This window comes from Cutaneotrichosporon oleaginosum (assembly GCF_008065305.1).
Source record: "Cutaneotrichosporon oleaginosum strain ATCC 20508 chromosome Unknown ATCC20508_contig02, whole genome shotgun sequence".
NCBI lineage: Eukaryota > Fungi > Basidiomycota > Tremellomycetes > Trichosporonales > Trichosporonaceae > Cutaneotrichosporon > Cutaneotrichosporon oleaginosum.
The window spans coordinates 2,002,510-2,029,851 of NW_027072171.1; the positions used below are offsets into that span (position 1 = coordinate 2,002,510).

The 27,342-nt window shown below is 62.4% G+C and overlaps 9 protein-coding genes across 9 annotated transcripts; 6 read left to right on the forward strand and 3 right to left on the reverse strand.

Annotated features, from left to right (window-relative positions):
- Positions 1-1,972: 1,972 nt before the first annotated feature.
- Positions 1,973-4,759, forward strand: COLE_02476 (uncharacterized protein; the record flags this gene model as incomplete). The annotated part of the gene is made up of 4 exons (XM_065626214.1): positions 1,973-2,250; positions 2,760-2,963; positions 3,112-4,488; positions 4,519-4,759. The coding sequence occupies 4 exons, from the start codon at positions 1,973-1,975 to the stop codon at positions 4,757-4,759; spliced, it is 2,100 nt and encodes a 699-aa protein (XP_065482483.1).
- A 1,790-nt stretch (positions 4,760-6,549) lies between these two features.
- COLE_02477 (uncharacterized protein) lies at positions 6,550-7,931 on the forward strand (the record flags this gene model as incomplete). The annotated part of the gene is made up of 4 exons (XM_018422290.2): positions 6,550-6,619; positions 6,654-6,773; positions 6,999-7,472; positions 7,510-7,931. 4 exons carry the CDS (start codon positions 6,550-6,552, stop codon positions 7,929-7,931), a joined length of 1,086 nt encoding a protein of 361 aa, XP_018281432.1.
- Positions 7,932-8,936: 1,005 nt separating this feature from the next.
- On the forward strand, positions 8,937-9,728 carry COLE_02478 (uncharacterized protein; the record flags this gene model as incomplete). The annotated part of the gene is made up of 2 exons (XM_018426426.2): positions 8,937-9,465; positions 9,658-9,728. The coding sequence occupies 2 exons, from the start codon at positions 8,937-8,939 to the stop codon at positions 9,726-9,728; spliced, it is 600 nt and encodes a 199-aa protein (XP_018281433.1).
- A 288-nt stretch (positions 9,729-10,016) lies between these two features.
- Positions 10,017-10,745, reverse strand: COLE_02479 (uncharacterized protein; the record flags this gene model as incomplete). The annotated part of the gene is made up of 2 exons (XM_018422291.2): positions 10,017-10,241; positions 10,296-10,745. 2 exons carry the CDS (start codon positions 10,743-10,745, stop codon positions 10,017-10,019), a joined length of 675 nt encoding a protein of 224 aa, XP_018281434.2.
- Positions 10,746-11,402: 657 nt separating this feature from the next.
- On the forward strand, positions 11,403-15,216 carry COLE_02480 (uncharacterized protein; the record flags this gene model as incomplete). The annotated part of the gene is made up of 13 exons (XM_018422292.2): positions 11,403-11,475; positions 11,507-11,553; positions 11,591-11,770; positions 11,806-11,872; positions 11,907-11,966; positions 11,998-12,137; positions 12,170-12,480; positions 12,513-12,941; positions 12,982-14,418; positions 14,451-14,534; positions 14,573-14,745; positions 14,782-14,971; positions 15,006-15,216. 13 exons carry the CDS (start codon positions 11,403-11,405, stop codon positions 15,214-15,216), a joined length of 3,402 nt encoding a protein of 1,133 aa, XP_018281435.1.
- A 110-nt stretch (positions 15,217-15,326) lies between these two features.
- Positions 15,327-16,831, reverse strand: COLE_02481 (uncharacterized protein; the record flags this gene model as incomplete). Its single annotated transcript, XM_018425724.2, has 3 exons — positions 15,327-16,087; positions 16,119-16,550; positions 16,615-16,831. 3 exons carry the CDS (start codon positions 16,829-16,831, stop codon positions 15,327-15,329), a joined length of 1,410 nt encoding a protein of 469 aa, XP_018281436.1.
- Positions 16,832-18,126: 1,295 nt separating this feature from the next.
- COLE_02482 (uncharacterized protein) lies at positions 18,127-23,095 on the forward strand (the record flags this gene model as incomplete). The annotated part of the gene is made up of 7 exons (XM_018426427.2): positions 18,127-18,671; positions 18,707-18,773; positions 18,960-20,321; positions 20,376-20,437; positions 20,475-20,956; positions 20,998-21,749; positions 21,794-23,095. 7 exons carry the CDS (start codon positions 18,127-18,129, stop codon positions 23,093-23,095), a joined length of 4,572 nt encoding a protein of 1,523 aa, XP_018281437.1.
- Positions 23,096-23,498: 403 nt separating this feature from the next.
- Positions 23,499-25,395, forward strand: COLE_02483 (uncharacterized protein; the record flags this gene model as incomplete). Its single annotated transcript, XM_018421556.2, has 3 exons — positions 23,499-23,572; positions 23,607-23,682; positions 23,743-25,395. 3 exons carry the CDS (start codon positions 23,499-23,501, stop codon positions 25,393-25,395), a joined length of 1,803 nt encoding a protein of 600 aa, XP_018275873.1.
- A 458-nt stretch (positions 25,396-25,853) lies between these two features.
- COLE_02484 (uncharacterized protein) lies at positions 25,854-27,084 on the reverse strand (the record flags this gene model as incomplete). The annotated part of the gene is made up of 2 exons (XM_018420018.3): positions 25,854-26,372; positions 26,404-27,084. 2 exons carry the CDS (start codon positions 27,082-27,084, stop codon positions 25,854-25,856), a joined length of 1,200 nt encoding a protein of 399 aa, XP_018275872.2.
- Between the last annotated feature and the right edge of the window lie 258 nt (positions 27,085-27,342).

Sequence of the window (27,342 nt, forward strand, 5' to 3'; positions counted from 1 at the left end):
ACATCGGCTTTGTCTCGCCATCCAACGAATAATGGGAGTTGTGCGGGGCTCACACATCTTCGAAAACACGGCAATCAACAAGCGACTCAATCAGAATCGGCATCCGAGAATAGTTACGCGGCGAGGCACACGACAGGAGCTGCCAAGCCAGACGTTGTAGAAGGCCGCTGGGCCGCTGACGCAGGTGAGGCGCTGGAGGTGATGGGTGGCTTGGCTTGGCGACTTGGTGTAATGCAGACCAAGGGACTTGTGTGCGGGTATGGCCCCCATGTGGGCCCAGGTGAGCCCCGCAAGATGCAGGGGGGGTGCGGATTCACGATCGCAAGGGGAGGGGGGGGGGAGGGGGTGGGAGCCCGAGCCCCGCTCTACATCCCCACGTATCGCCCCGCAGTGTGCACAGCTTGGCGGAGGACGACGCAAGCATTGGCTGAGCAGGCGAGTGACCATGGATCGCTGGGCCTCTGATGTGAGGAGGAAAGCAAATGATGGGATGAGAGGACAATGTATTATGCCGTCGGCCGATCTCTGCCGAAGCTGATCCGAAAAGAGCGAGGGGGGGATGGTGAGTGACTTTCGTCAGGTATGACAGGGGTTTTCCGGAACGCTCCCTCCTCCCCCCCCCAGGTGACACATAACACGCCTGGTCTGGCTGAGGACGAGCGGGCAGCGACGACAGAGGTAATCTAGACGTTGGGATTGTCCCTGACGCTTTCAAACTCCACTGTGGTGCTCTGCAGCGTGCAGTACGAGCGAGCAAGACGAGACCTCTGTTCATCCCTGAGAATGACAACAAGCTGTCGCCTTGCAAGAGCAAAAGAGCATGCAATACCCTGTACCTGGTTCCCATCCATGCTTGGTTTGGGGCAGCATCAACACCTCTGTACACCCGGTTGGACCCCCGAGGACGCCGGCTAGTCATTTTACCGACAACCGATTCCTCATTATCCCACCCAAACGCTCCACGCGGAATCAATTCCTGTTACATCAGACGTCATCTGGATTGGCTGCATCTCTCGGCGTCCTCGGATTGGCCACAGATCACAACACCAGGGGGGGCCAATGCGGCCTTGCACTCCGAGAGCGGCCTCGGGGAGCTCGGGGGCAGCGGGGGGGGGGGGGCACCACCGTTCCACGGCCTGTTCCTGGGACACCTCGACCACTCAACATGCCTGCCCCGGCTCATCCGGGCACCACCCGCGCGCCTCTCACGCGCACCGACAGACACGTTTGAGCGTGTGGACCGTGTGGGGTGGGGCTAGGCCGGTCGGTCCCCACTCCCACTGGTCACTGTGGCGTGGCTTGTTCGACCACGATCAGCAAGCAAGCATTGGGCGAATCACCTCGCAACTCCAAGGATCCAAGGTAACCAACGAGGGAAAAGCGCCAGAGCAAATGACTCCACTACTATGCCCCTCCTCTCCCCCGCTCCGACATCCGACAAGCCCCCTGGCCCTACTACTGTATGCCGCAGCGACGCCGGCGGGCCCAAGGTTTCCGTAACAGGCTTGCTGGCATCATCCATCAGGATGCACGAGAAGCGCCAGGAGCCAGGATGGACGCGCGCCAACGGTTGCCCCACAGCCCTCGTGTGCTCGGCAGCGGCAGACGGCAGCAAGGACGCGGATTGGGATGAACCTGTTGCTGACTGGTTCCTTGGGCCTCAGCTCCCTTGCCGACCCTCCTCCGATCCCCCCGCACTTTCATGGCGACTGGCGCTCCATAGGCTGAGATGCATGCAGTTGGAAGTGGAGGCGGTTGGGCGGCAGAGTAGCGCGACTGGGACGAGGCCAGCACGACGGCGGACAATGTCACTGGAGAATTCGACCGTCCCTGCGTGGACGGACCGATCCCCCATCAAGCGCATATCCCCCCCTATATCAGTTGCCCCGACTTCGGCCAACTCGCCTCCCCCCTCTTTCCTCAATCAACCACTTCTCTTCACCGCTCTTCCATATACACACACAAAAACATTATGGCTGAGCAGAAGACTGTCCGCCACGTCGAGATCGCAGACACCCACGAGGGTCACCAGCGCACCTACCCCCCTCCTGCCCGTCTCCAGGGCAAGGACGGTCGTCCCAAGCCCCACATTGGCCCAGACTTTGCCGCCTACAAGGCTGAGTGGGAGAAGTCGGTCGGCCCAGACTCGGACAAGTGGTGGGCCGAGAAGGCTCGCGACTGCCTGACCTGGTTCTCCGACTTTAAGACTGTCCGCGCCGGTGGCTTTGCCGACGGCGACATCCAGTGGTTGTGAGTATTCTCCGTCTCGTCTCTCTCGTGATGTCCTTCTCCTGGCATCTGGCATCGCGTGATTGAGAAAAAGTGGAGGTCGGAGCATCATGGCGATATGCCAGCACCCGCAAGCCGCAGGGAGCCGCAGGTGGCAGGCAGTCACCAAGCCCAAATGGGTGGGGCAAAATGGGAGCGAGCGCCGGTCGTCGTCTTACAGTTTGGGGGCGACTTTTCCTCCCAAGCTATTGTGCTACTACATTGTTGGTAGAACGCGCGGGGATCTCGCTACTCGTTCTGGCATAGCGATGTGGACCTTTGCATTGCTCCATCAGCTCCACACTGGTCTCTGCTGGGCCTCTGAGCCACTTTCAGCCAGAGCCATGGGTCAGACGGTCGGACTACTCGCCTCGGTCGCCTGCTCGTGGCTCGGCTCGCTCCCAGTCATTCCATCCATCGTTTTCGGAGCCAGTATTCTCCACATGCCGCCTCTTCCCATTATGTGACGACGGTGGCTGACATCCCCCCAGCCCTGAGGGCACGCTCAACGCCGCCTACAACTGCGTTGACCGCCACTACTACAAGAACCCCGACAAGGTCGCCATCATCTACGAGGCCGACGAGCCCTCGGACTCGCGTGAGATCACCTACCGTGAGCTCTTCCACGAGGTCTGCCGTGTCGCCAATGTCCTCCGCTCGTGGGGTGTCAAGAAGGGCGACGCCGTCTCGGTCTAGTGAGTACCCCCCTCCCTCCACCCGCGCCGTCCGGCAAGGCTTGCCGGTAGCCGTACGGCTCCGCATTGCCGACGTCATGTGGCGCCGCTTCGGTGCGGTGCGGTGCGGCTTGCTGTGTTTTGTTGATGGCACCACTAACGCCCCCAGCCTCCCCATGACCTGGCAGGCTGTCGTTGCGTTCCTCGCCTGTGCCCGTATCGGTGCCGTCCACTCGGCTGTCTTTGCCGGCTTCTCCGCCGAGTCGCTCCGTGACCGTGTCAACGACTGCGAGTGCAAGGTCCTCATCACCACCGACGAGGGTCGCCGTGGTGGCAAGACCATTGCCACCAAGGCGATCGTTGACGCCGCCCTCGCCCAGTGCCCGGGTGTCGAGAAGGTCCTCGTCCTCCGCCGCACCGGCTCCAAGGTCCCCATGACCGAGGGCCGTGACTTCTGGTGGGACGAGGAGGCTGAGCGCCTCCCCACCTACTCCCCCTGCGAGCACATGAACTCGGAGGACCCCCTCTTCATCCTCTACACCTCGGGCTCGACTGGCAAGCCCAAGGGTGTCGTCCACTCCACCGCCGGCTACCTCCTCGGTGGCTACCTTACCGTCAAGTACGTCTTCGACGTGCACCCGGACGACCGCTTCGCCTGCATGGCCGACGTCGGATGGATTACCGGCCACACCTACATCGTCTACGGCCCTCTCTGCCTGGGTGTCACCACCACCGTCTTCGAGTCGACCCCCGTGTACCCCACCGCCTCGCGCTACTGGGACGCAGTGGACAAGTGGAAGCTTACCCAGCTCTACACTGCTCCTACCGCCATCCGTCTGCTGCGCCGCATGGGCGAGGACGCCGTCAAGAACCACGACCTCTCGTCGCTCCGCGTTCTCGGCACGGTCGGTGAGCCGATCAACCCCGAGGCGTGGCACTGGTACAACGAGCACGCTGGCCGTGGCCAGTGCGCCATCGTCGACACGTACTGGATGACCGAAACCGGGTCGCACATGGTCACCCCCATCCCCGGTGCCATTGCCACCAAGCCCGGATCGGCCACCTTCCCCTTCTTCGGTGTCGACGTAGACATCCTCGACCCCACCAACGGCGCTGTCCTCAAGGGCGACGACGTCGAGGGTGTCCTCGCCGCCAAGCGCCCTTGGCCCGCTATCGCCCGTACCGTCTTCCGCGACCACAAGCGCTACCTCGAGACCTACATGAAGCCGTACCCCGGCTACTTCTTCTTCGGCGACGGTGCCGCCCGCGACGAGGACGGCTACATCTGGATCAAGGGCCGTGTCGACGACGTCATCAACGTCTCCGGCCACCGCCTCTCGACCGCCGAGGTCGAGTCCGCCCTCATCCTCCACAAGGGTGTCTCTGAGACGGCCGTCGTCGGCTGTCCCGACGAGCTCACTGGCCAGGCCGTCTACGCCTTTGTGCAGATGAAGCCCGAGTTTGACATCAAGGCCACCTCGATCGACGCCCTCACCAAGGAACTCGCCATCCAGGTCCGCAAGGTCATTGGTCCTGTGAGTTTCGGCTCCGCGCACGTAACGACAGCTGACCCCAGTTCGCCGCCCCCAAGCGCATCTTCCTCATCACCGACCTCCCCAAGACGCGCTCGGGCAAGATTATGCGCCGCATCCTCCGCAAGATCTGCTCCAAGGAGGCCGACGCCCTCGGCGACCTCTCGTCCATGGAGAAGCCCGAGGTCGTCGACCAGCTCACCGAGCAGGTCTACACCGCCATGGGCTGGAAGTAAACTCGCGTTGCGCAGCGACGCGAGGTCTAAAGATGGCGGCTCCCGTTGAGCCCCACATTTCCTTGTGACTAGTACAGAGGGAGTTCGGAACGCAGTAGTCATTGTATATGCAGCAGTGAGATTTCGGCCGAGTGGGGAGTGCATCTGGGAGAGTGCATCCGCAACGATTTGCTTGAGCTCGATGTAATGTGAGGTCGTCACGCTTCCCGTCAACGAGGTGGATGCTGCCGATATTCGATACGCGGGAAAACGAAGTTTGTCGGTCCGTAATTCATGTGTCCACCACCCTCTCGACACAGCATATGTCGCCTCGAGATGCACACCATAGAATATGTGACACCTTCTCGCGCACCCGTCGTGCGTGCACGAGCGCCTCTACCGCCGAACTACTAGATCACTTTATCACCCCTCTAAATCACCGAGATACGCCCCTCGGTTTCCCAACCGAGTGACCTTGCTGCGCTTCGGCGCGCGTGACGCTCTCCCGACCCTGCTGATAGCGTGTCGTGATTTGGGGCGACGGGATCACGCGCCAGCCGGCCTGTTTGGTGAGGGCAAGACCAGCAACCGCGCCGCGCCCGTCCCACTCTCCCTTCGTCGACGGGCAATCATGCGTACCACGAAGAGTGTCAGCATTATAGGGACCGTCATCCCTCCACTCGATGAATGGCTCAAAGGGCGGGTGGGGATGCATGCGTAGGGTGTGAAGGCGAGATCCAGTCAGTCTTGCCGCGGAGCCTTGTGCCGGGCAAGAGGCATCCCCGACGCGAGTGCTCGCGATGCGCTTTATTTTAAACGTGTGCAGGACACCGTGCGGCCGTTGGACGGGGGGCTCGAAGATTGCAAGCACAGCCGACGTCCCGATTCAGAGAGTGGGCCGGTGACTCTCAGAGAAGTGGGTCGGTTTCAAGTTCCACCGAAGCCTCTGCTGCCTCCCTCTGTGGTATCACAGCGAGCTCGGCGTGCTGACCTCGCGCAAAACCGTTCGCGGGGAAGCTTTGGTGCACTCGCAACCAATTGGTAGGGAGCTGGACCATGGACATGGGCAGAGCAGATCGCCATCCTCAGTCGTAGACACTGAAAGGATCCCATCCCAGCCATGCAAATGATTGCACCCACTCAACTGGCCACCTCGCAGGTGCCGAGTTCAAGTAAAAGGCTACGGCGAGCGGGGTTCGAACCCACGTCTAACGCTATCTCACCTGCAGGAGATGGGAAGCGTCAATCCTAACCACTAGACGATCGCCGTGGGTGCTGCTCGCATATGTGGGACGCTGTGCGTGTGCGCGGAAATGCAGCTCAAGGATCGAGGGCATCGACGTTGAGAGGAGATGCAAGAAATGTATAGCAATGAGCGATGGAGGAGCGCGAATTTCAGGCGCGGCCGCATCGGCGAACGTCGGTCCCAAGTCCGGCATGACCGAATGCCGAGCCATGTCCGTGACTCCCCATCTTGTCGGTCGTCGAATCCATCTATCGTCCGTCACCCATCGTCTGTCGCCCATCATCCGTCGCATCCACAGCGAGCGTAAGTGTGCCTCGCGAGGCGTCCCATCGAACGGGTAGAGATGGGAAGGGGCGGACCTCCGCCTACCACGCGCCCCCGCCCGCCCCCGCTCCGCCTCCACCCCCGACCACAACCGCTCGCGGCGGCATCGCACAGCTGACTCCCAGCAATCTGACAACCGCATGCCCCGATAATCGTCTATTCAGTTACCTCAATTGTAATTGTCGAGGCGCATCTTCAACCAGCCCTCCTCACCATTGCTTGACGTCCATTCGCACTCCCTCCCCCGTCTTGTCAGCCACTCCTCCTCACACCTTCCACCCCTGACGGCAATGAGCAAGATCCCCGAACGCGCGCCCCCAGCACCGCATCCGCGACGACCGTACCCCTTCTGGTTGGGCGGTGAGTCACTCGTCCCAGCTGCGACTAACCCCAGGTGTTGCGGCGTCGTGCGCGGGCGCTATTACCCATCCCTTAGACCTGACAAAGGTCCGCTTGCAGACGTCCGAGGACAAGAAGATGATCCAGAGCTTTAGGCGGACGGTGGGGACGTATGGTGAGTGGATGGTGATGTGGTGCGGGCTGGCCCCGTTGCGCGAGCCTCAGGTATGGTGAGGCCGACGAGACTGCGAGAGATACAAACCACGGGGGTCGGGGTCTTTCCCTTCACATCGCACCGAGAAGCAGGCGCACACCCCACGACAATACATCCCCTCCACGCCAGCTCCTACACGCTAGCTCCTACATGCTCGCTTCCGTCGCCTCCAACCGCTAACCCCAGGCGTCCGAGGCTTGTACGACGGCCTCACCGGCACGCTCCTCCGACAAATGACGTACTCGCTAATGCGCTTCGCAGCATACGACCATATCAAAGCGGAGCTGCACCAGGGCCCGGGCCCGCCTCCTGCGTGGAAGCTGGCGCTGGCGGGCTCGTGCGCCGGCGGGATCGCAGGCATGATCGGGAACCCGGCCGAGCTGATGATGGTGCGGATGCAAGCGGACCGGGGCAAGCCGGCGGGCCAGCGCTACGGATACCGCAACTCGGTGCAGGGGCTGTACCGGATGGCGGCGGAGGAGGGGGTGTCGTCGTGGTTCCGGGGCGTGGTGCCGAATGGCGTGCGCTCGGTGCTGATGAACGCGTCGCAGCTCGGGTCGTACGACTGGTTCAAGCACCAGTTGCTGGGGCTGAGCAAGCTCGAAGACGGGCCGGCCGTGCACTTCCTCGCCTCGATCGGCGCGGGGACCGTCGCTACGAGTGAGTAGGGAAGAGTGCGCTGACGCGCTAACGCCAGCCGTGTGCTCGCCGGCAGACGTCATCAAGTCGCGTATTATGAATGCGCACGATAATGCCGGCCTCGTGAAAGTCATCACGGAGTCGGTGGCTAAAGAGGGCCCCGGCGTGTTCTTCAAGGGATGGCTGCCGGCGTGGATCCGTCTCCAGCCAACTAGTAAGAAGCACGCGGGCAAAGCTGACACCAGCCATCCTCATCTTCCTCACGCTCGAGCAGCTCAAGGCGGGCGTGGACAGATACCGCCAAGCAGGCGGGACGTTGCTGTGAGCGACAGCATCTGGTCTATTTGTCGAGGCGAGGAGGCGAGCAAGTGTATTCCAGCGGCTCGCGGGCTGAGGCGGGAGGGCAGTCGCGCCGATCCGCGCGCTCCCGAGCCTGCGGCCCCGCATCAAGATTCCACGGGTTGTAGAAGCAAGCAGTAATTCCGTCCGGATCTGATGGTGGATGGTGGATGGCGGTGGCGAAGGACCGAGGGCGTGACGGTCCAGGGCGACAGTATGACAATGGCATGCCAAGTCGCGTCGGTCGGTGGCATGTGAGTGCGGTATGAGGCATGGACCGGGGGATCTTGGGGTGGCCCGAGGATGCTCCGGGGATGGCCCGAGCGGGGGTGTGTTCTGTGAGGAGGTCTGCATGAAATCATCTGGCACCATCTGGTAACATCAAGGTAGCTGAAGCGCGCTTATGGCGATGCTGAGGATATTCGAGGACATGAAAGGAGAAACAATGGCCAGGTCTGAATTATGAGTGGGATCGACACGAAGAGTCTGGCCCTTGTCTGGCCCTTCACCCTGCGCGGCCACCCTGTGGGATTAGGAGGAGGGGATTAGAGGAGGCTAATGGCATTTGAGTAATTAGGCAGTATAAGGCTGACAGAGGCCCCTGAGAGTCAAGAGGCACAAAGGTGATCGACACGTCCACTGAAACCAATTAGCCTCACTGCCACTCGTGGCCCTCTCCCACTCCTCTTCATCCTCCTCCTCATCTCTCTCCACGTCTCCACGTTCACATTCAACGCATTCAACAACCTCGACAACATCTCCCACACCCTCCCTCTCCCACTCTCTCCTCAACTTCCTCCTCCCTTGCGCGGTCCGTGTCTCTCTCTCTCTCGCTGTCCTCCACCTGCAGGGCGCCAGGAGACATCCCACCTTTGACAACATCCTCCCTGCAACACTTGTCATTTCTTTCTCTTTGTCTCTCTCTCTCTCTCTCTCGAGTCCACATCGCTTCGCTTCAACGCGCACAGTCACTCTCGCACTCGCACTCACCGCCTCGCCCACTCTTCTCACACCCCCCCCCCCCCCCCCTCCTTATCCCGACTGCATCGCCTGTTCGATCCCCCACTCCCCCACCACCTCCCCACCTCACAACTCACCCTCCTCTCCTCTTCTCACTCCCCCATCCCCCACCCCCCACCCCCCACCATGATCCCGTACCCGCTTCACGCCGACATCCGCTCCTCCGCAGACCTCACCTCCCTCTACCGACAGTACCTCCGCGTCCTCAACAACCGCACATTCGACCTCATGGCACGCTTCGTCGCACGGCGGTGTGTCCACAACGGCCACCGCATGAGCGCACAGGAGTACTCGACCCTCATAAAGCCCGGCGCGACATTCTGCGCCGACGAGATCGTTGCCGATGTCTCACAGCGCACCATCGCCGCACGCCTCCACATCGAGTTCCCCGCCTCGTACCCCGGCGGCGTGAGGAAGGTGCGCTCACGCACCGAGTCGAACGGCGACGCTCGCGAAGCTTCCCCCACAGGCAGCGCAACACACGAGCGCCACTCCCCCACCCGCACCACAAGCACGCCCCGCATCACCCGCCTCAGCGAGCACGTCTTTTACCACTTTGACGAGAACTGGCGCATCGACCGTGTGTGGAGCATGGTCGAGGACGTCAGCGACCAGACCAATATGCGCAACTCGATGGCCGTCGGTGGCGACCACTGTGAGTCTGGAGCCTGGGCCGATAGCGCCGCGGGGCGTCGAGGCGTGCTGAGTGTGCTGGGCGTGCTGGCTGTGAGGCGGCGGGGCGCGGGGCGCGGGGGCGCGGGGGCGCGGGGCGCGTTGGGGCGGAGAGGCGCGTGGGGGCGTGGTGTGGCGCAGGGTGCGCAGCCAAGCAAGCTGGACACCACGGCAGTCCCGGCCTTCGGGGTAGGGCGTCTGACGTCGTTTGGTCGGTCCGTTCCCATTCCTCACTTTCCTCCGTAATCCCACCACCTCGAGCTCTGGATCTCTCGTCTCTCGATCTCTCGAGCCACGAGCATGGCATGCTGCTTGATGTTGAGTGATGCTGACACTGCAGAGCGAGCCACATAAGCGTCTAGCAGCAGCTGCCCACGGCCCACGGCCCACAGCCCACGGCCCACGCTGCCCGGTCCTGCATAGAGCCAAGATCGGCTCATATCGTGTTACATTGCGCTGTTTTCGGTAATACGGCAAGCGTCGTTGTAAGAATGCATGGATGGTGTTGTACAATAGTTTACCGGGGCTGCGTACTCACTCAAACCTCACGTCGACCCAGTGACCCGCGCCTTCGATCACGGCGGCTCGCAGGGCTTTGCGTCTAGGCGGGGCCTCCTCTTCGTCTCCGAGGTCGCCGCCAGCGCCGCACAGTCCCAGAACACGCAATGACGGGAGGGGTTGCGGCCCAATAGTACGGGGCGGGAAGAGGGCCCCGACAGTCCCGCGCGCCCCAAGCGGGCAGTACGATACATCGAGCGTCTAGCATTAACGCCGCTGGTCACGAATGCACCGGTCAGCACGATTGAAACTCACACGCAGCACGCGCATCTTGCGCCCGAGCGCGCCGAGCCCGCGCTCCCAGTCCCTTGCGCGCGCGCCTGCCAGCCCGAGCGCTCGCAAGCTGGCGGGCAGCACGCCGATCACCCGCTCGAGCGGGAGCGTCGCGAACGCTAGGTCGAGCGATGTGAGCGTGAGGCCGGTGAAGCGGGGCACGTCGCGCAGCAGCCGCAGCGGGCTGGGATGCGCCATGAGGGGGAGATGGTGCAGGCTCGGCCTGGCGGTGTCTTTGTCCCAGTCGTCGTGCTCCTCCCACTCTCGCGCCTCTCCTCCCGCATCTGTCGGCGTCTCCCTTGGCGCCTCTTCGAGCAGCACACGGATATCCGCGTCCGACAGCCGCGGTCCAACCACCCCCGACGCCGCGAGCAACGCCCCGCGGAGATGCAAGCTTAGCTGCACCACACCAGCGCGCATCGCCTGCGCCATAGTGACCTCCTCCTCCCCTTCGTCCGTCACCACCGTGTCGTCGCGCAAAAGGTCCAGCGTGAGCGCTAGACACATATCCACGAGGCTCTCCCCACGGCGCGTCTGACCGAGGAAAGCCTCCGCGCGCTCCATCTCGTCCACGCTCGCCGCGCGCTCGCGCGCCGCCGGCTCCACGACGGCGGGCTTCGGGCGCGCACGCCACGACCGCGGCGGCGCAGGACCCGCGACCCCACGCGCGGCGGACGCGGCAGCCACCTCTTCCCGGCGCAAAAGCTCCGCCCTGTCGTCAACCCTCCGGCAGCTGGACGAGGCTTACGGATGCACCCCGCCATCGGGGCCGGCGGACCACGCGGGTGCGGCGGGCTTGTCCTTGTCCACGCCGCGCGCGGCGCGCGAGCGTTCCAAGAGGTCCGTTACGCTCGGCGCTGCGCCGCCGCGCGCGTCCCGTGGCACGGCGCCGAGGAGGTGTTTGAACGACAGCGCATGTTTCGGCATGGGTGGTGGGTGGCGAGGAGATGAAATGACCGAGGGCTGAATAGCCGGAATGTCGGAGTGCGTCATACACAGGTCACGTTGTCGCTTGCATCCCTTGGCGACCCAGCCATCCGGGCATCGCTCGACACCTTCGTCTCTCATCTCTCCATCTATTCATTCATCATGGCCAGCGCACCTGGCGCGCGGGGTGATAAGCCCACTGCTGACAACTATCCCCACCTCGAGTATGAGGCCCGTACGTTGTCCCGCGGCCGCGCTGATGCCAGGATACAAGTACATGACGGGCATCAATGGGCGGTTTGACTCGTTTATCGTGTGTCCTCCCCCTCCTATGCGCCAGCTGATACCAGGGCGGCCACTTCTCGGGCTACAACCTCTCGGCGCTGCTGTTCGCCCACCGCGAAGACGACGCCAAGCACGTCAAGCTCGAGGTGTGGTCCGCGCCCGGGCTGTCCAAGCCGACATTCGAGGAGGCCAAGAAGCAGACGTACCGGCCAGCCAAGAAGGGCGAGGAGTTCGGCCCGTCTTGGGTGAGTCACGGCGCCGTCGACACAGCTGACGCCAGACCAACCACTGGTTCAAGGTCACCGTCAACATCCCCAAGGAGTGGGCCAAGTACGAGCGCATCCAGCGTACGCAACGTCGCTCGGGTTTGGCTGATCGCAGTCGAATTCGACTGTTCCGGCGAAGCCATGGTAATGGACACCGACGGGAACCCGTACCATGGTCAGTACCTTCCCTTCCCATCTCACACCAGGCCTCACCGGCGGATTCAGCTGGGACCGCCGCGTCGAGTTCATCATCCCCGAGAAGGACTGCAAGAAGGGCGTCGGACACTACTACATCGAAGCGAGCTGCAACGGCATGTTCGGCCAGAACGGCGAGAATGCGCCTGATGTATGCCACTTGCGTACCAGAGCTGACCCTAGCCCAACCGCTACTACCGCCTCAACAGCGCCGACCTCGTCGCGCCCAACATGGACGCATGGCGGCTGAAGTGGGACTTTGAGTCCCTCCACCAGCTCACGCAGGAGCTGCCGAGCGACTCGTCGCTGCACAACCATGCAAAGAAGGTGCTGAACAACATCATCGACGTGTTCCGCACTGGTGACTTGTCCAGCGTCGCGGACTGCCGCAAAGCAGCCGAGGAGATCCTCGGCAAGGACTGGGAGAAGAACTCGGACGAGGAGAGCAAGGACGCGGGCAAGCAGAAGGGCGAACTCTGGGCTTTGGGGCACTGGTGAGTTGACTGACAGAGCACTTTGACGCCAGCCACATTGACACGGCTTGGCTGTGGCCGTTCTCCGTAACACAGCAGAAGTCGGCGCGGTCATGGTCTACCCAGATCGACCTTATGGAGAGGTACCCCGAGCACCGCTTCGCCACCACCCAGGCGCAGCAGTACAAGTGGGTCGAGCAGCTGTACCCGACGCTGTTCAAGCGCATCAAGGAGAAGGTCAAGGATGGCGCCTTCCAGCCCATCGGGTGCACGTGGGTCGAGATGGACACCAACGTGCCATCCGGCGAAGCGCTCTGTCGGCAGTTCCTCTACGGCCAGCGCTATTACGAGAGCCGCTTCGGCTCGCGCTCCCAGACTTTTGTGCTGCCCGACACTTTTGGCTACTCGAGCCAGCTCCCACAGATTTCCCGTCTCGCGGGCGCGCCCAACTTCTTCACCCAGAAGATCTCTTGGAACATCATGTACGTTGGCGCACCGTCTGATGGGCTGAGCTTACAACAGTAACACCTTCCCGCATACGACTTTCAACTGGGTCGGCTTGGACGGCTCGCAGGTGCTCACCCATATGACACCCGTTAACAACTACAACTCGCAGTGCAACATGGACGACATCCGCCGCGGCTCGACTGGGCACAAGAACCTGGAGGTCACTAACCAGTCGCTCCTGCTCTTCGGTAACGGCGACGGCGGCGGTGGACCCACCCCTCCCATGCTCGAGAAACTCAAGCGCGCGCGTGCCATCGGCAAGCGTCACGATGCCGGCGGCCAGCTGCCGCTCGTGCGTATGGGCGGCACCATTGAGCAGTTCTACGACGCTATCCGCGAGCAGACCAACAACGGCCGCACCCTTCCGACGTGGCACGGAGAGCTGTACCTCGAGATCCACCGTGCCACGTACACAACCCACGGCTCGATCAAGCGGCACAATCGTAAGATCGAGATCATGCTCCGTGAGGCCGAGTGGGCGACGGCGTTTGCGAGCATGAACGACCCCAAGTACAAGTACCCGAAGGACAAGCTCGACTCGGCGTGGGAGGATCTCCTGCTCTGCCAGTTCCACGATGTGCTCCCCGGCTCGTCGATCCAGATGGTCTATGACGACGCCGAACGCATCTACAGCGGCGTCGAAAAGTCGATCTCGAAGGTAATCGAGGACGCGTACCACTCGCTGTATCAGGGCACCGCGCCGCTCTCGCCCAAGGCCAAGCCCGACGGCAAGGCGCAGATTGTCGCGATCAACACGCTTCCCGGCACATCTCGTCTTGAAGTGATGCAGATTCCGATTGCGAAGCACTCATGCGTCCGCACGCACTCGGTGCAGGTGTCGAGCGACAAGAAGCACGGCTACCTCCTAATGGACGCCAGCCCGGAGAGCGCCTTCGCGACCCCGCGAGGGCTGTACGCCGACCTGCAGCCGGCGCGCGCAACCCAGGTTGGCAGTGATTGCTACGAGCTCGCCAATTCGTCTGTCAAGATGAAGATTGAAGACGGGCGCATCACGAGCCTGCTCGACCTCGAGCTCAACCGTGAGCTCATCCCCGAGGGCATGAGCGGCGGTCTCGTTATCATGGAGGACCACCCGAACTACTGGGACGCATGGGACGTGGACTTCTTCCACCTCTTCAAACAGAAGCATCTCAAGTTCGACAAGGTGCGGATCAAGGAGGCGGGTCCCCTGCGCGCGGCGCTCAGCGTGAGCATCAAGTACGGCGACAGCGATCTCGAGTTCGACGTGTCACTCGACGCCGTGCCGGCCTCCACGAAGCCTGGGGCACGCAGCATGGTGCGCTTCGACGCCCGCGCCTCGTGGCACCAAAAGCACGAGTTCCTCAAGTTTGAGCTCCCACTCGACATCCACAACGACGTCGCGACGTACGACACGCAGTTTGGCACGCTCGCGCGCCCGACGCACCGCAACACGAGCTGGGATGCCGCCAAGTGGGTCGCGCCAGCCGCAGGACTGACATCAGATTCGAGGTGTGCGCGCACAAGTTTGCCGACCTCTCCGAGTACGGCTACGGCGTGGCGCTCATCAACGACTGCAAGTACGGCTAGTGAGTTCTCCTGCGAGCGCCGGCGTCGCTGATCCCAGTGCCGTCGACGGCAACGTTATGCGCCTCTCCCTGCTCCGCGGCCCGACCATGCCGGACCCGGACTGCGATATGGGCAAGCACGAGTTCTCGTTCGCCATCTACCCGCACGTCGGCACGTACATTGAAAGCGACGTGACGCCGGTGGCGTATGCCTTCAATGCGCCCATGCGCCGTGAGTCTTCCATCAGCTACCAGTGCTCATCCCCAGCACGCCTCGGCTCGGCGTCCACCGCCCTCACGTACTCGGGCAACCCGTTCCGTGTGGCCAACGCGCCCAATGTCATTCTCGAGACTGTCAAGCGAGGCGAGGACGACGTGCACGCTGAGGGGGAGTCGCAGACGCTTATTCTACGCCTGTTCGAGCAGTATGGCGGACACGCCAATGCCGAGTTGCAGATGTGAGTCGCGCAATGAAATCACCTCTGACCCCAGCACCGGCCTTCCGGTCGCCAAGGCCGAACTTGTCAACATCATGGAGGACAACATTGAAGACCTCAAGCTGTCGTCGGCCGGCGCCGACGCGAGTGACGACTCGTCGATCAAGCTCCGCTTCCGCGGATACGAGATCAAGACTGTGCGCCTCACGCTCAAGCCCGGCGCCAAGAAGGCGCGTCGTGACTCGGGCGGGTGGGTAAAGCTGTGAAGAACTAGACACTGTAGAGCGGTAGTCTTGAATCAGAATCTAGTAAGAAGCTTTGTACGGTGTAAACAATTGAAGCAATGCAAATAGGTTGTCGCTCAATTACGCGCAGTCTATATCCTAAAGAGCAAGCTCGCACCCTCGTCTCCACCGCTCACGATGAACTGGGCCTGTGGCAGGCCGAGCGGCGACACGTCACCGTCGAGCGCGGGGCTCACCGCGACGCAGTTGACTGCTGCGGCATGCCCGTGATGTTCCGCGATAAGCTGGCCCGAGCGCATATCCCATGTCCGGAGTGTACGGTCGGCACAAGCCGTTGTGACGAGGTAGTGGCACGGCGCGGGGTGGCATACCATGCCCGTGATCGCCTCGGGGTGAACCATGACCTGGCGCATGCGCCCCGTCGTCGTGTCCCACAGAATGACGCGTCCGTCCGTCCCCGCACTGAGGAGGACGACGCCCTTGCCGCCATAAGACCCGCCGTGGAGGTCGACGAACGCGAGGGCCTCGACGCTCTCACCCCGCTCGTGCCCCTCGAGCGTGTGCACCACCTCAGCCTTCACGTCGATGACTTCGCCGCGCGCGATCGCCACGAGCTTGATCTTGCCGTTGGCGCCGCCGGCGGCGACGAGCGCGCCGTTCGGAGCGACGGCGAGGCTCGTGATCCCGTGGATTGCGGGGTCGAGCGAACGCGCACCAGGAGGCTGGAACACGGTCATCTTGAACTCGGGCACGCCAGCACTCGGGTTCCACAGCACCAGCGTGCTGTCCAACGCGGCGGTCAGGAGCTGCTTGCCCGCTGGCGGAGGGAAGACGCCCGCTGTCGCCTCCATCGTGTGGCTTGAGAGTACCGTCATCGTACGTCCGGAGGGCACTGAATCAGCACTGCCTAGAGGATAACTCACGGCTCCACAGCCACACCGTGCCGTCCTCGCAGCCCGCGCTGAGCACGGGGCCCTTCGGGTGCCACTTGAGCCACGACACCTCGCCGGCTTCCACGCTCGTTACGAACTCCCAATACTTCCATGCGTCCGCGCTCCCCTCCGCTGCTTGCACCCGTTTCGGCGTCGCGTGCCGCCACACGCGCACGCGCCCGTCCAGCCCGCCCGTCGCTACGTACTCCCCGTCACTGCTGAACGCCGCGGCGACGACGCTGTCCTCATGCCCGCGCAGAGGAATGGGCGCGAATGTGTCGCGGTTGAAGCTCCCAAGCGTCGGATGCAGTGGACAAAAGAGGTAGCCCAGGTCGTCCTGGCCGCCTGAGACAGCCAGCGGCGGGTTGGGGAAGGTCGGGTGCAGTGCGAGCGCGAACATGGCAGACCCCGGCGTGTGAAGAACTGATTAATGTTAGCTCCCGTCGTCGCCGCAATCGCCGGAGGCCATGAGACAAAGATTACTCACACGTCCCAGAGATGGCTGTGTCTGGCCGCGCCTCGGGCTCGCCTTCTTCAGCTTCGATAACAGGCCCATTGGGGTCCTTCACTTCGTCTTCCTCGTCATGAGGGGCGTCCTCGTCGTCGTCGATCACCTCGTCGACGTCCTCGGCTGCAAGGACAACATCCTCGAGCTCTTCGGCGAGCTGGTCCGCGTCGCGTGTTGGTTCTTGGGTGCTCATCATGAATAGGATATGCCAGGAAACAAATGTTGATGAATGATCGCAACCCAGACCCTCAAGACAGACTTTTGGCTGACAAACCTCCACCTCCACTTGCGAAACTTCCTCCCGCCCCACTCTGATTGTAGATTGATAGGAGTGGGGCATTCGCGGAATCGAAACCTCTCACGAGCTGACAACATGCTGCCCGGCGATAGTGATCAACCACACTTCGTCAATGAATGCGGTCCTCTTCGCGGCCGCTCACCTGATGCTCGCCTCAATACACAAACATTCCGCAGACCAATTCAACTGCCCGGGGCTGGAAACAGAGACTGACGTCTTGGCCCTCAGCCATTCCTCATGATAACGCGGAATGTCTCACTCGCATTCAACAACGCCGGCATATTGTCTTACATGAACTGGTGCACCACATGCGGCTGCGCACGCCGCCCGTCGGGGCCCGAGACGCAGCAATGCATTCACACTGCCGAGCACGAAAGCGGGAGCGGCGGAGCGCTCATGCGGAGGAGTTGTATGAGCGTCTGCATCGCCGCCCAGCCAGCTCTTGCAGACGTGCCTGCTTGCGGCATCAGACCGGAGATAGTGTCGGCGCTCGATTTTAGTCATCATCCGGCCTCCCCCAACCCAAACGCTCCCAAGGCCGACGGCTTCCACGCAGTCCTCACGACATATCCTCACGATTACAACAAGGCTTATTTACCAGGATGTAGGGCAATCCGGGATGTTGTGGCGTTGGCTGGCCGCAGCATGGAGCGCTGGCCACTCAGAAGTTTCTTGAACATGTCAACATGCGCCCCTGAATTGCCGGATTATCTTCCCGGCCCCCCTCGCGCCTTGCCGATGAAACGATCACATGTCCCACGTGAGAGCCGAGGTTACTCGCCTTCTCACATCAGCCCAGCTCACAAGCTGTCAGCTGCGCTGATGGACAAGAGAGTCTGGAAGCAGTGACACATGCCCGGACCCGAGGCAGACCGCGTCGATGCATCTCCGCTGCGGCGGAGTTTATGGCGCAGCGGCCAAGACCATACGCCGCGGAACGTCCCAGTCTCGCCAAGGTCGGTGACCCTCCGCTGGCAACAGGGACGTCCCTGGAGCAGACCGACGGTCTCAATGTGAACGTCATAATACCGGGCTGATACTGAGTAATCAGTGCGCTCGACCTGGAAAATATTTATCCGCCAACACCGAGGTGGTACGAGACAACCGAGCGAACGACCCGCTCTTGCGTCCAGCGTGAATAGCGGCTCCTTCCATTGTCAACTTCACCTGCTGCTCGATCGAGAGTATCGAGAATGGCGCCGACGCCAACCAGCAAGACGGGGCTGGAAACAGCCCCACCAGTAAACCCCCAAGTGGTGGAATATGATATCGCCGAGTCGCGGGACGCGGTCCGCGACGAGCACGAGCATTCGGACGGCGGCACGGCCGTCGAGGACCTGCAGCGGAGCGCGAACGGCTCGTTCGTCGGCGACCTCGAGGACCGGCACGTCTCCGTCAGCCGCGGCAAACAGGAGTTTGCTGCACTCGAGCGCAAGTTCTCGGCCATGAGCCAGGAGAGCGCCGACGCGCCACCGACCATGCTTCGCCGCGTGTCGACGGGCATGTCGTTCCGCTCAGCACGCAGCAACATGGTACCGCCGCGCCGCACGACCACGCACATGAGCATCGCAGAGGGCAAGGAGGCGCCCGACGTCGAGAAGGCGGCGGGTCAGGATGACAGCGAGTTCAACCTCGCGGACGAGCTGCGTGCCGGCCGCGAGGCGTGCGACTCGGCCAACATCAAGCCCAAGCGTGTCGGTGTTGTGTGGGAAGACCTAGAGGTCGTTGGTGGTGGAGGGTGGGTTACAGGCTGAAGAGAGTCGCTAACATCAGCATTCGTATGAACATTCGCACCTTCCCCAACGCTATCGTTGAGCAGTTCTTGATGCCCGCTCTCAGTGTGAGTCTAACCAGACTGAATGGAGTGGCTTAGCATTCCTCGATAGAGCGAATGAGCCGATGTGGCGGAGCCACCGGGACGATTGTTGGTCTGTGCGGTATGAAGTGGCTTCGCCACCGCCCGTCGGTCATGGCGTGATGAATCATCCGACTCTCCAGCGGAGTTGATGGATGTCGCTAACTCCAGGTGCTCGGCGTCTTCGGCTACAAGCCGTTCGCTCCCAAGCCCAAGACGATCCTGCACCCCAATTCCGGTGTTCTGCGGCCGGGCGAGATGTGTCTCGTCCTCGGCCGCCCCGGCTCGGGCTGCTCGACATTCCTCAAGTCAATCGCCAACCAGCGCGATTCGTTCCTATCCGTCAACGGCGATGTCGACTACGCCGGCATCCCCGCCAAGGAGATGCACAAGCTGTACGCCGGCGAGGTGCTGTACAACCAGGAGGACGACGACCACCTCCCGACGCTCACGGTCGCGCAGACGCTGCGCTTCGCGCTGCGCCTCAAGACGCCCAAGAAGCTCCCCGGCGTCTCGGCGCGCGAGTACCGCGAGAACCTCCTCGAGCTGCTCCTCTCCATGCTCAACATCAAGCACACGGCGAACACTGTCGTCGGTAACGCTTTCATTCGTGGTGTCTCGGGTGGTGAGCGCAAGCGTGTCTCCATTGCCGAGCAGTTCTGCTCCGGCGCCGCCCTGTGCTCGTGGGACAACTCCACCCGTGGTCTCGACGCCTCGACGGCACTCGACTACGCCAAGTCCCTCCGCCTCCTCACCGACATCATGCAGCAGACAACTTTCGTCTCGCTTTACCAGGCCGGCGAAGGCATCTACAAGCAGTTCGACAAGGTGCTGCTCCTGAACGACGGCCACGTCGTCTACTTCGGCCCCGCCGCCGAAGCGCGCGCCTACATGGTCAGCCTCGGCTTCCTCGACCTCCCCCGTCAGACGTCGGCCGACTACCTTTCGGGCTGCACGGACCCCAACGAGCGCCGCTACCAGGAGGGCCGTGACGAGACCAACGTCCCCTCGACGCCCGAGGCGATGGAGGAGGCGTACCGCAAGGCAGACATCTACGCGCGCATGGTAGCCGAGAAGGACGAGTACAAGGCGCAGATGCAGGCCGAGGAGAAGGACCGCGAGGAGTTCCGCATCGCCGTCCGCGAGCAGAAGCACCGTGGTGTGGGCAAGACCTCGCCATTCACCGTCTCGTTCTATGCCCAGGTCATGGCCATCGTCCAGCGCCAGATTATCCTCAAGTTCCAGAACAAGTTTGACATCTACACGTCCTACGCTACCTCGATCATCATTGCTCTTATTGTCGGTTCCGTCTACTTCCGCCTGCCTGAGACGGCGAGCGGCGCGTTCACCCGCGGCGGTCTTCTCTTCTTGGGTCTCCTGTTCAACGCTCTCACGTCCTTCTCAGAGCTGCCCGGTCAGATGCTCGGTCGGCCCATTCTGTATCGCCAGGTCGGGTATCGCTTCTACCGTCCCGCAGCTTACGCTGTTGCGGCCGTTGTGAGCGATGTGCCGTTCAACGCAACCAACATTTTCGTGAGTTTCGGGAGACTGGACTCTTCGCTTTCCACACACCAACGCTGACCCCAGATCTTCGCCATAATCTTGTACTTCATGGGCGGTCTCGCGGCCTCTGCTGGAGCCTTCTTCATGTTCGTACCGTTATCATGTGCCACGCTGACCCCGCAGGTTCTACTTGTTCGTCTTTACGACATTCATGGTCATGGCTGGCTTCTTCCGCACCCTCGGTGTCGCGACAAGCGACTACAACGTCGCCGCGCGTCTGGCATCCATCCTGATCAGTTTGATGGTGTCCTACGCAGGCTACATGATCCCGCAGTTCGCCATGAAGCGCTGGCTGTTCTGGATCTCGTACCTCAACCCGCTCTACTACGGCTACGAGGCGCTGTTCGCCAACGAGTTCTCACGGATCACGATGCGTTGCGACGCAAACTACATCATCCCAACCAACATTCCCCAGCTCGGCATCACAGGCTACCCCTCCGGCGTAGGCCCCAACCAGATGTGCGCGCTCCCGGGCTCGTCGCCCGGCACCGACATGGTCACGGGCACGGCCTACATGGCCGCCGGGTTCCAGTACTCGAAGGCCCACATCTGGCGCAACTTCGGCGTGCTCATCGGCTGGTTCTGCTTCTACATGTTCATGCAGAGTAAGTCTTTTGTTGGGGGTGTTGGAAGTCACTAATCCCAGTGTTCTTTATGGAGAAGCTCAAGCTCGGAGCCGCACACCTTGCTATCGTCGTCTTTGCTAAGCCCACCAAGGAGCTCAAGGAGCTCAATGAGCGTCTCGAGGAGCGCAAGGAGGGATACCGCGCCGGCAAGCTCGACCAGGACCTCAGCAACCTCGGCATGGCGCCCACCCCCTTCACCTGGGAAGGTCTCAAGTACACCGTCCCTGTGCCCGGCGGCAAGCGCCAGCTCCTCAACGATGTGTACGGCTATGTCAAGCCTGGCTCTCTTACGGCCCTTATGGGTGCATCGGGTGCCGGCAAGACGACTCTGCTTGACGTTCTGGCTGCCCGCAAGTCTATCGGTGTGATTGAGGGCGATCTCCTCATGAACGGCCGCCCTGTTGACGTCTCTTTCGCCCGTGGTTGTGCGTACGCCGAGCAGCTCGACGTACACGAGTGGACGACGACTGTGCGTGAGGCTCTCCGCTTCTCGGCATACCTCCGCCAGCCGGAGAGTGTGCCCAAGGCCGAGAAGGACGCGTATGTCGAGGACATCATTGAGCTCCTCGAGCTCCAGGACCTCGCGGACGGCATGATTGGTTTCCCCGGTTACGGTCTGTCTGTCGAGGCACGCAAGCGTGTCACTATCGGCGTCGAGCTTGCCGCCAAGCCCGACCTCCTCTTGTTCTTGGACGAGCCTACCTCGGGTCTTGACGGCCAGTCGGCCTACAACATCGTCCGCTTCCTGCGCAAGCTCGCTGCCGCCGGCCAAGTGAGTAACATTATCCCTGGAAGGTGTAGAAGCTAACGACGCAGAAAATCCTGTGCACCATCCATCAGCCTAACGCGCTTCTTTTCCAGTCGTTCGACCGCCTCCTGCTTCTCCAGCGTGGCGGCGAGTGCGTCTACTTCGGTGACATTGGGCCCGACTCGGCTACTCTCATCGACTACCTTGAGCGTAACGGCGCCAAGGTCCCTGACGACGCCAACCCCGCCGAGTTCATGCTCGAGGCTATTGGCGCCGGCTCGCGTAAGCGCATCGGCGGCGACTGGCACGAGAAGTGGAAGGCGAGCCCCGAGTTTGCTAGGGTTAAGGAGGAGATCAAGGAGCTCAACGCCGCCGCGCTCGCCAAGCCAATCACGGACGACGGCAAGCCGCGCGAGTACGCGACCTCGTTCATGTTCCAGTTCAAGACTGTGCTGCGCCGCACCAACATTGCTCTTTGGCGCAATGCCGACTACCAGTACACTCGTCTGTTCGCGCATCTTGCTATCGGTCTCGTTGTCGCCCTCACCTTCTTGAACCTCGACAACAGCCTCCAGTCGCTCCAGTACCGCGTCTTCGTCGTCTTCTACGCCACCGTCCTGCCCGCGCTCATTCTCGCTCAAATCGAGCCGCAGTACATCATGTCCCGCATGACATTCAACCGCGAGGCGTCGTCCAAGATGTACTCGAGCACGATCTTTGCCCTTACCCAGCTCATCGCGGAGATGCCGTACTCGGTGCTCTGCGCCACGGCATTCTTCCTCCTGATCTACTACCCCGTCGGCTTCCCCTTCGCGTCGGACCGCGCCGGCTACTTCTTCTTCATGGTCCTCATCACCGAGGTGTACTCGGTCACGCTGGGCCAAGCGCTCGCGGCCCTCTCGCCCTCGATCATGATTGCCGCGCTCTTCAACCCCTTCCTGCTGGTGCTCTTCTCGGTCTTCTGCGGTGTCACGGCGCCCCCCGTCACCCTCCCCTACTTCTGGCGCAAGTGGATGTGGCCCCTCGACCCCTTCACCTACCTCATCGAGGGTCTCGTCTCCACCGTCCTCCAGGATGTGCCCGTGCAGTGCAAGCCGAGCGAGTTCCACCGCTTCAGCCCGCCCTCGGGCCAGACCTGCGCCGAGTGGGCCGGCAAGTTCGCCGATGTCATGGGCGCGTACCTCAACAACCCCAACGCCACGTCCGACTGCGAGTACTGCCAGTACCGTGACGGCCAGGCGTTCTTCGCCAACCTGTCTATCAACTTCGCCAACCGCTGGCGCGACGTGGGCATCTTTATCTGCTACGTCGTGTTCAACATTATGGTTCTCCTCGTCGCTGCTCGCTTCCTGCGCTGGCAGAAGCGGTAAGCGTTGGTGGAGAACAGGCCCCCCCCTGAGTTTAGGTGGTGCCTGAGGAAATCAGCGCCGAGTGCGATAGAGTTAATAGATGTGACCGATGAACATTTTGAGATAACGGCGCAGGCGCGACCCGGAACCCCAGCGGCGCCTCAGGAGTTTATTATGAATCAGCGCTAGCAGCGCTAGTCTGACCCAGATTAATAACAGAAAAGATGACATGTGCATACAGAGCCTGGCAACCACCACCGTCATCCTTGGCTGAGTCAGAGCAGGTGGGGAGCCACGTGGCGAAAAGCTCCGCCCTCCACTTCGACTCGAAAGTCAGGACTTGATTTCTGAAGGACCGGCCGGATGAGCTACTCACCTCTCACTCTTGGTCGCATTCTTGCCACCACTCTCTCCCCCATCCACAATGACTGCACCAACATCACAGGCTTCCAAGCCTCGCCTTTTCATCCTCGACTACGGAGCCGGCAATGTCTGCAGGTGAGCTTGCTCCCACCGCCCATACTGACAGTAGTCTCGCAAACTCGATCAGCCGGCTCGGGTACGAGTTCGAGTGGATCAAGGACGAGTCGGACTTTGACAAGGCCGACGTGAGTGGTCTCGTGGGAACGGCCTCCTCCCTTCTGTCGCACACACCCAGCTGACAGCAGAAACTCCTCTTCCCCGGCGTCGGCGCCTTCCAGCAGGCCGCGGGCATGCTCAAGACGTCGGGCATGATGGCGCCGCTGCTGAAGTACATCCGGTCGGGCAAGCCGTACTTTGGTATCTGCATCGGCCTGCAGGTGCTCTTTGAGAGCTCGACCGAGGCCGAGGGCGCCAAGGGCCTCGGCGTGATCCCGTACCAGATCTCAAAGTTCAACGCCGCGGACGGTGGCAAGAAGAGCGTGCCGCACATGGGATGGAACAGGGCGTGGCGCGCGCACGCGTCAGACAAGCCGGCCGGCGAGGCCGATGAGCTCGTTCTCACCGGCGAGGACTACTATTTCGTCCACTCGTACGCGGCGCTTGTCGGGCGCGGCACGCCTGAGCGTGAGGCTGCGCTCAAGGACTTTGCATACACCGTCTCGCGGTACGGGAGCGAGCTTTTCGTCTCGTCCGTCCGTCGCGGCAACGTCTTCGGCACCCAGTTCCACCCCGAGAAGTCTGGGCCGGCCGGCCTTGACCTTCTCAAGCGCTGGCTCAACGCATCAGTTGAGGAGCTCTCGGCGCCCCCGCACCCCCTTACCACCCGTGACGAGGGCGCCTGGGTCGACCAAGACCCGCGGCCTGCACCCGCGTCGTCGAGCGGCCTTACGAGCCGTATCGTCGCGTGCCTCGACGTGCGCTCGAACGACAACGGCGACCTCGTCGTCACCAAGGGTGACCAGTACGATGTGCGCGAGAAGGCCGAGGGCGGCAACGTGCGCAACCTTGGCAAGCCTGTCGAGCTGTCGCGCAGATACTACGAGGGCGGCGCGGACGAGATTTGTTTCTTGAACATCACCAGCTTCCGGTCGAATGCTCTGCAGGACCAGCCCATGCTCGAGGTTGTGCGCACGTCTGCCGAGACCGTGTTTGTGCCCCTCACCGTCGGCGGAGGGATCAAGGACACGGTCGACCCGGACGGGACGAAGCGGTCGGCGCTCGAGGTCGCCGGCGCCTACTTCCGCGCCGGGGCGGACAAGGTGTCGATCGGCTCGGAGGCCGTCATCAACGTCGAGGAGATGATGGCGCGCGAAGCGCGCGGCGAAGAGCCATTGACGGGCACAACGGGGATTGAGACGATCGCGAACGCGTACGGCGCGCAGGCTGTCGTCGTCTCCATCGACCCTAAGCGGGTGTACTATGACACGACGCAGCCGGACTGGATCGAGGCTGTGCCTGAGGCGCACCGCGCCACGCTCATCACGGGCGAGACGAGCACAACGCGCACCAAGCCCGACGAGGCCGGCAAGGCGTGGTGGTACCAGTGCACGATCAGCGGGGGGCGGGCGGTGCGCGACCTCGACGTGGTGCAGCTCGCGCGCGGCGTCGAGCGCCTCGGCGCCGGCGAGATCCTGCTGAACTCGGTCGACCGCGACGGCTCGGGCAAGGGCTTCGACCTCGACCTGATCAAGCAGGTGCGCGCGGCCGTGAGCATCCCCGTCGTCGCGTCGTCGGGCGCAGGGTGCGCCGCCGACTTTGAGGAGGTGTTTGAGAAGACGGGGTGTGAGGCCGCGCTCGCGGCGGGCATTTTCCACCGCGGCGAGGTCGGGATCGACGAGGTCAAGGCCGACCTCGAGAGTCACGGGCTGCCTGTGCGCCGCACCGCGCTCGCTGCGTAGGCCGTGGCTTGTAATAGATTAGACTGCATGCAGGGGGAATGGGTACATCACGTCCTCGCGGCTCTCGGCGCATTCCTTTCATCACGGCATCGACGGCCCCGCCGCTCGCTCGGTCCTTCGCTGATTCCCTCATGATTGCAGCGCAAAAGGCGTCGGAAGTCTCGAACGCCAGCATTGCTGATACCTGCTGAGCACATTCACGTAGGGGACAAAAGAGAATCGATCCTCTTTAATTTCAGGTCCCCCCGCATGGCCCAGCACCCGCTGGTCATCGCTCGCTCTTGACTGTCAGCGCACAGACCACGAGTGGAGAATCCTCGCTGTATACTTCTCTCGCGCTTCAGCTATTCTGTGCATTGGATACATTGCTTGTTACAGATGTTGGAGCTCTAGATAACGCGCTGACACTTCACCCGATCCGGCCTCCGTCAGTCTCCTCCTCACACGCTCTCACCACGTCACCCGCGGTCGACCGCGGTGCGGATCTCGCCCACTCGCGCCCGCATGCCTAGCAGCGTGTTTGGCGCGATGCGCATGACCGTGTCGAGGATGAACCGCACGCGACGATTCACGCGTGCCATCTCACCCGCGTTGGCCTCCATCGCCTGCGCGAGCTCGTTGAGCGTCCGGAGATCCCGCGCAAACGTGTACGTCGGGAGGTCTTCGGCGTCAATCTGTTTCGCAGCGACGCCCCACGCGGCCATGATCACAAGGTCGAGCGTCGCGTTCCACACGTACTCTTCGACGTCGGCGACACCGCCGGGCACGGAGCGAAGCTCGCGCGTCGCGAAGCGGCGCACGAGCGCCTCGGCTTCGGCGACGGGCCGGCCGTCCGGGTCGCGCATGAGGAGGCCGAGGTCGTGCGCCGTCTTGTGGATCCACGAGTCGCCCTCGCTCATTATCAAGACTTGGAGATAGGATGAGAGAAGATGCGGCTGGTTCTGGGGCAGGAGGGCGTTGTCGATCGCGAGCTTGAGCTGGCGTCAGCGCGGCGAGCTACAAGCCTACATTCGCGCGCAGCATTTTGAGCGTGTTCTGCACTTCTTTCTTCTGGAAGTCCTCCTCGTCGAGTTGGTTCACGAAGCGGCTGAACGCGCCCACTATGAGGATGAGGACGTCGCGGTGGCTCGGCCCTATACGGGCCGCGTATACGACGGGGAACTCGCTCGCATTCTTCTGCAGGAGCATGTTGAATGCGTGGTCGCGCACGCGCGCGATGAAGTCGAGGTCCTTCTTGTCGATGGCTTGGTAAAGCTCGTACGCCTCTGGCGGGCGGACGAACGGCGCCGTCTTCCGGCCCTCCTGCACGTCGGCGGCCGCCGCGGCTTTCTTCGCCCACGTCCCCATCTCTTCGCGCGCAGCTATGCGCTCCACCGAGTACTGCGCGTCCTGCAGCGCCTCGGCGAGCTCGCGCTCGCGCCGCCGCTGCGCCGCTTGCCGGTCGAGCTCGAGCTCGCTCTGCGCCGCCCCCTCCTTCTTCAGCACGGTCGAGGGCGGAAGCGGCTGCAGGAGCACGGGTTCGCGCGCTGCCGCGGCGCGCAGGGGCGAGGGGGAGCGATGGGAGCCGGGGCCGGGCGAGCGGCCTGCCGGGGCTGACACTGGGCCTAGCTCGGCGGGCGCACGCGTCTTTGGCCCGCACGCGGGGGTGTGGCCGAGCGCGTCGATGACGTGCGAGTAGTTGTAGGCCATGCTGAGGTGTTGACTGATGAGTTGGTGTTGGGTGGCCAAAGATGACGGAAGAGAGGATTCAGGCACCACCCCGCATTTGCCACAAGGAACTTGCCACCCACCCAAGTGCCTCTTGGCGACCACAACAACGCTCAACCGCTCGGCAACGCCTCGGCAGCGCTCATCGCCGTTCAGATTTACACTGTCCAAGACCCATATTCGTACGGCAAGAGCAATCTATGGCTTCTGACAAGCCCTCTCTCTCCACAACGCCGCTCT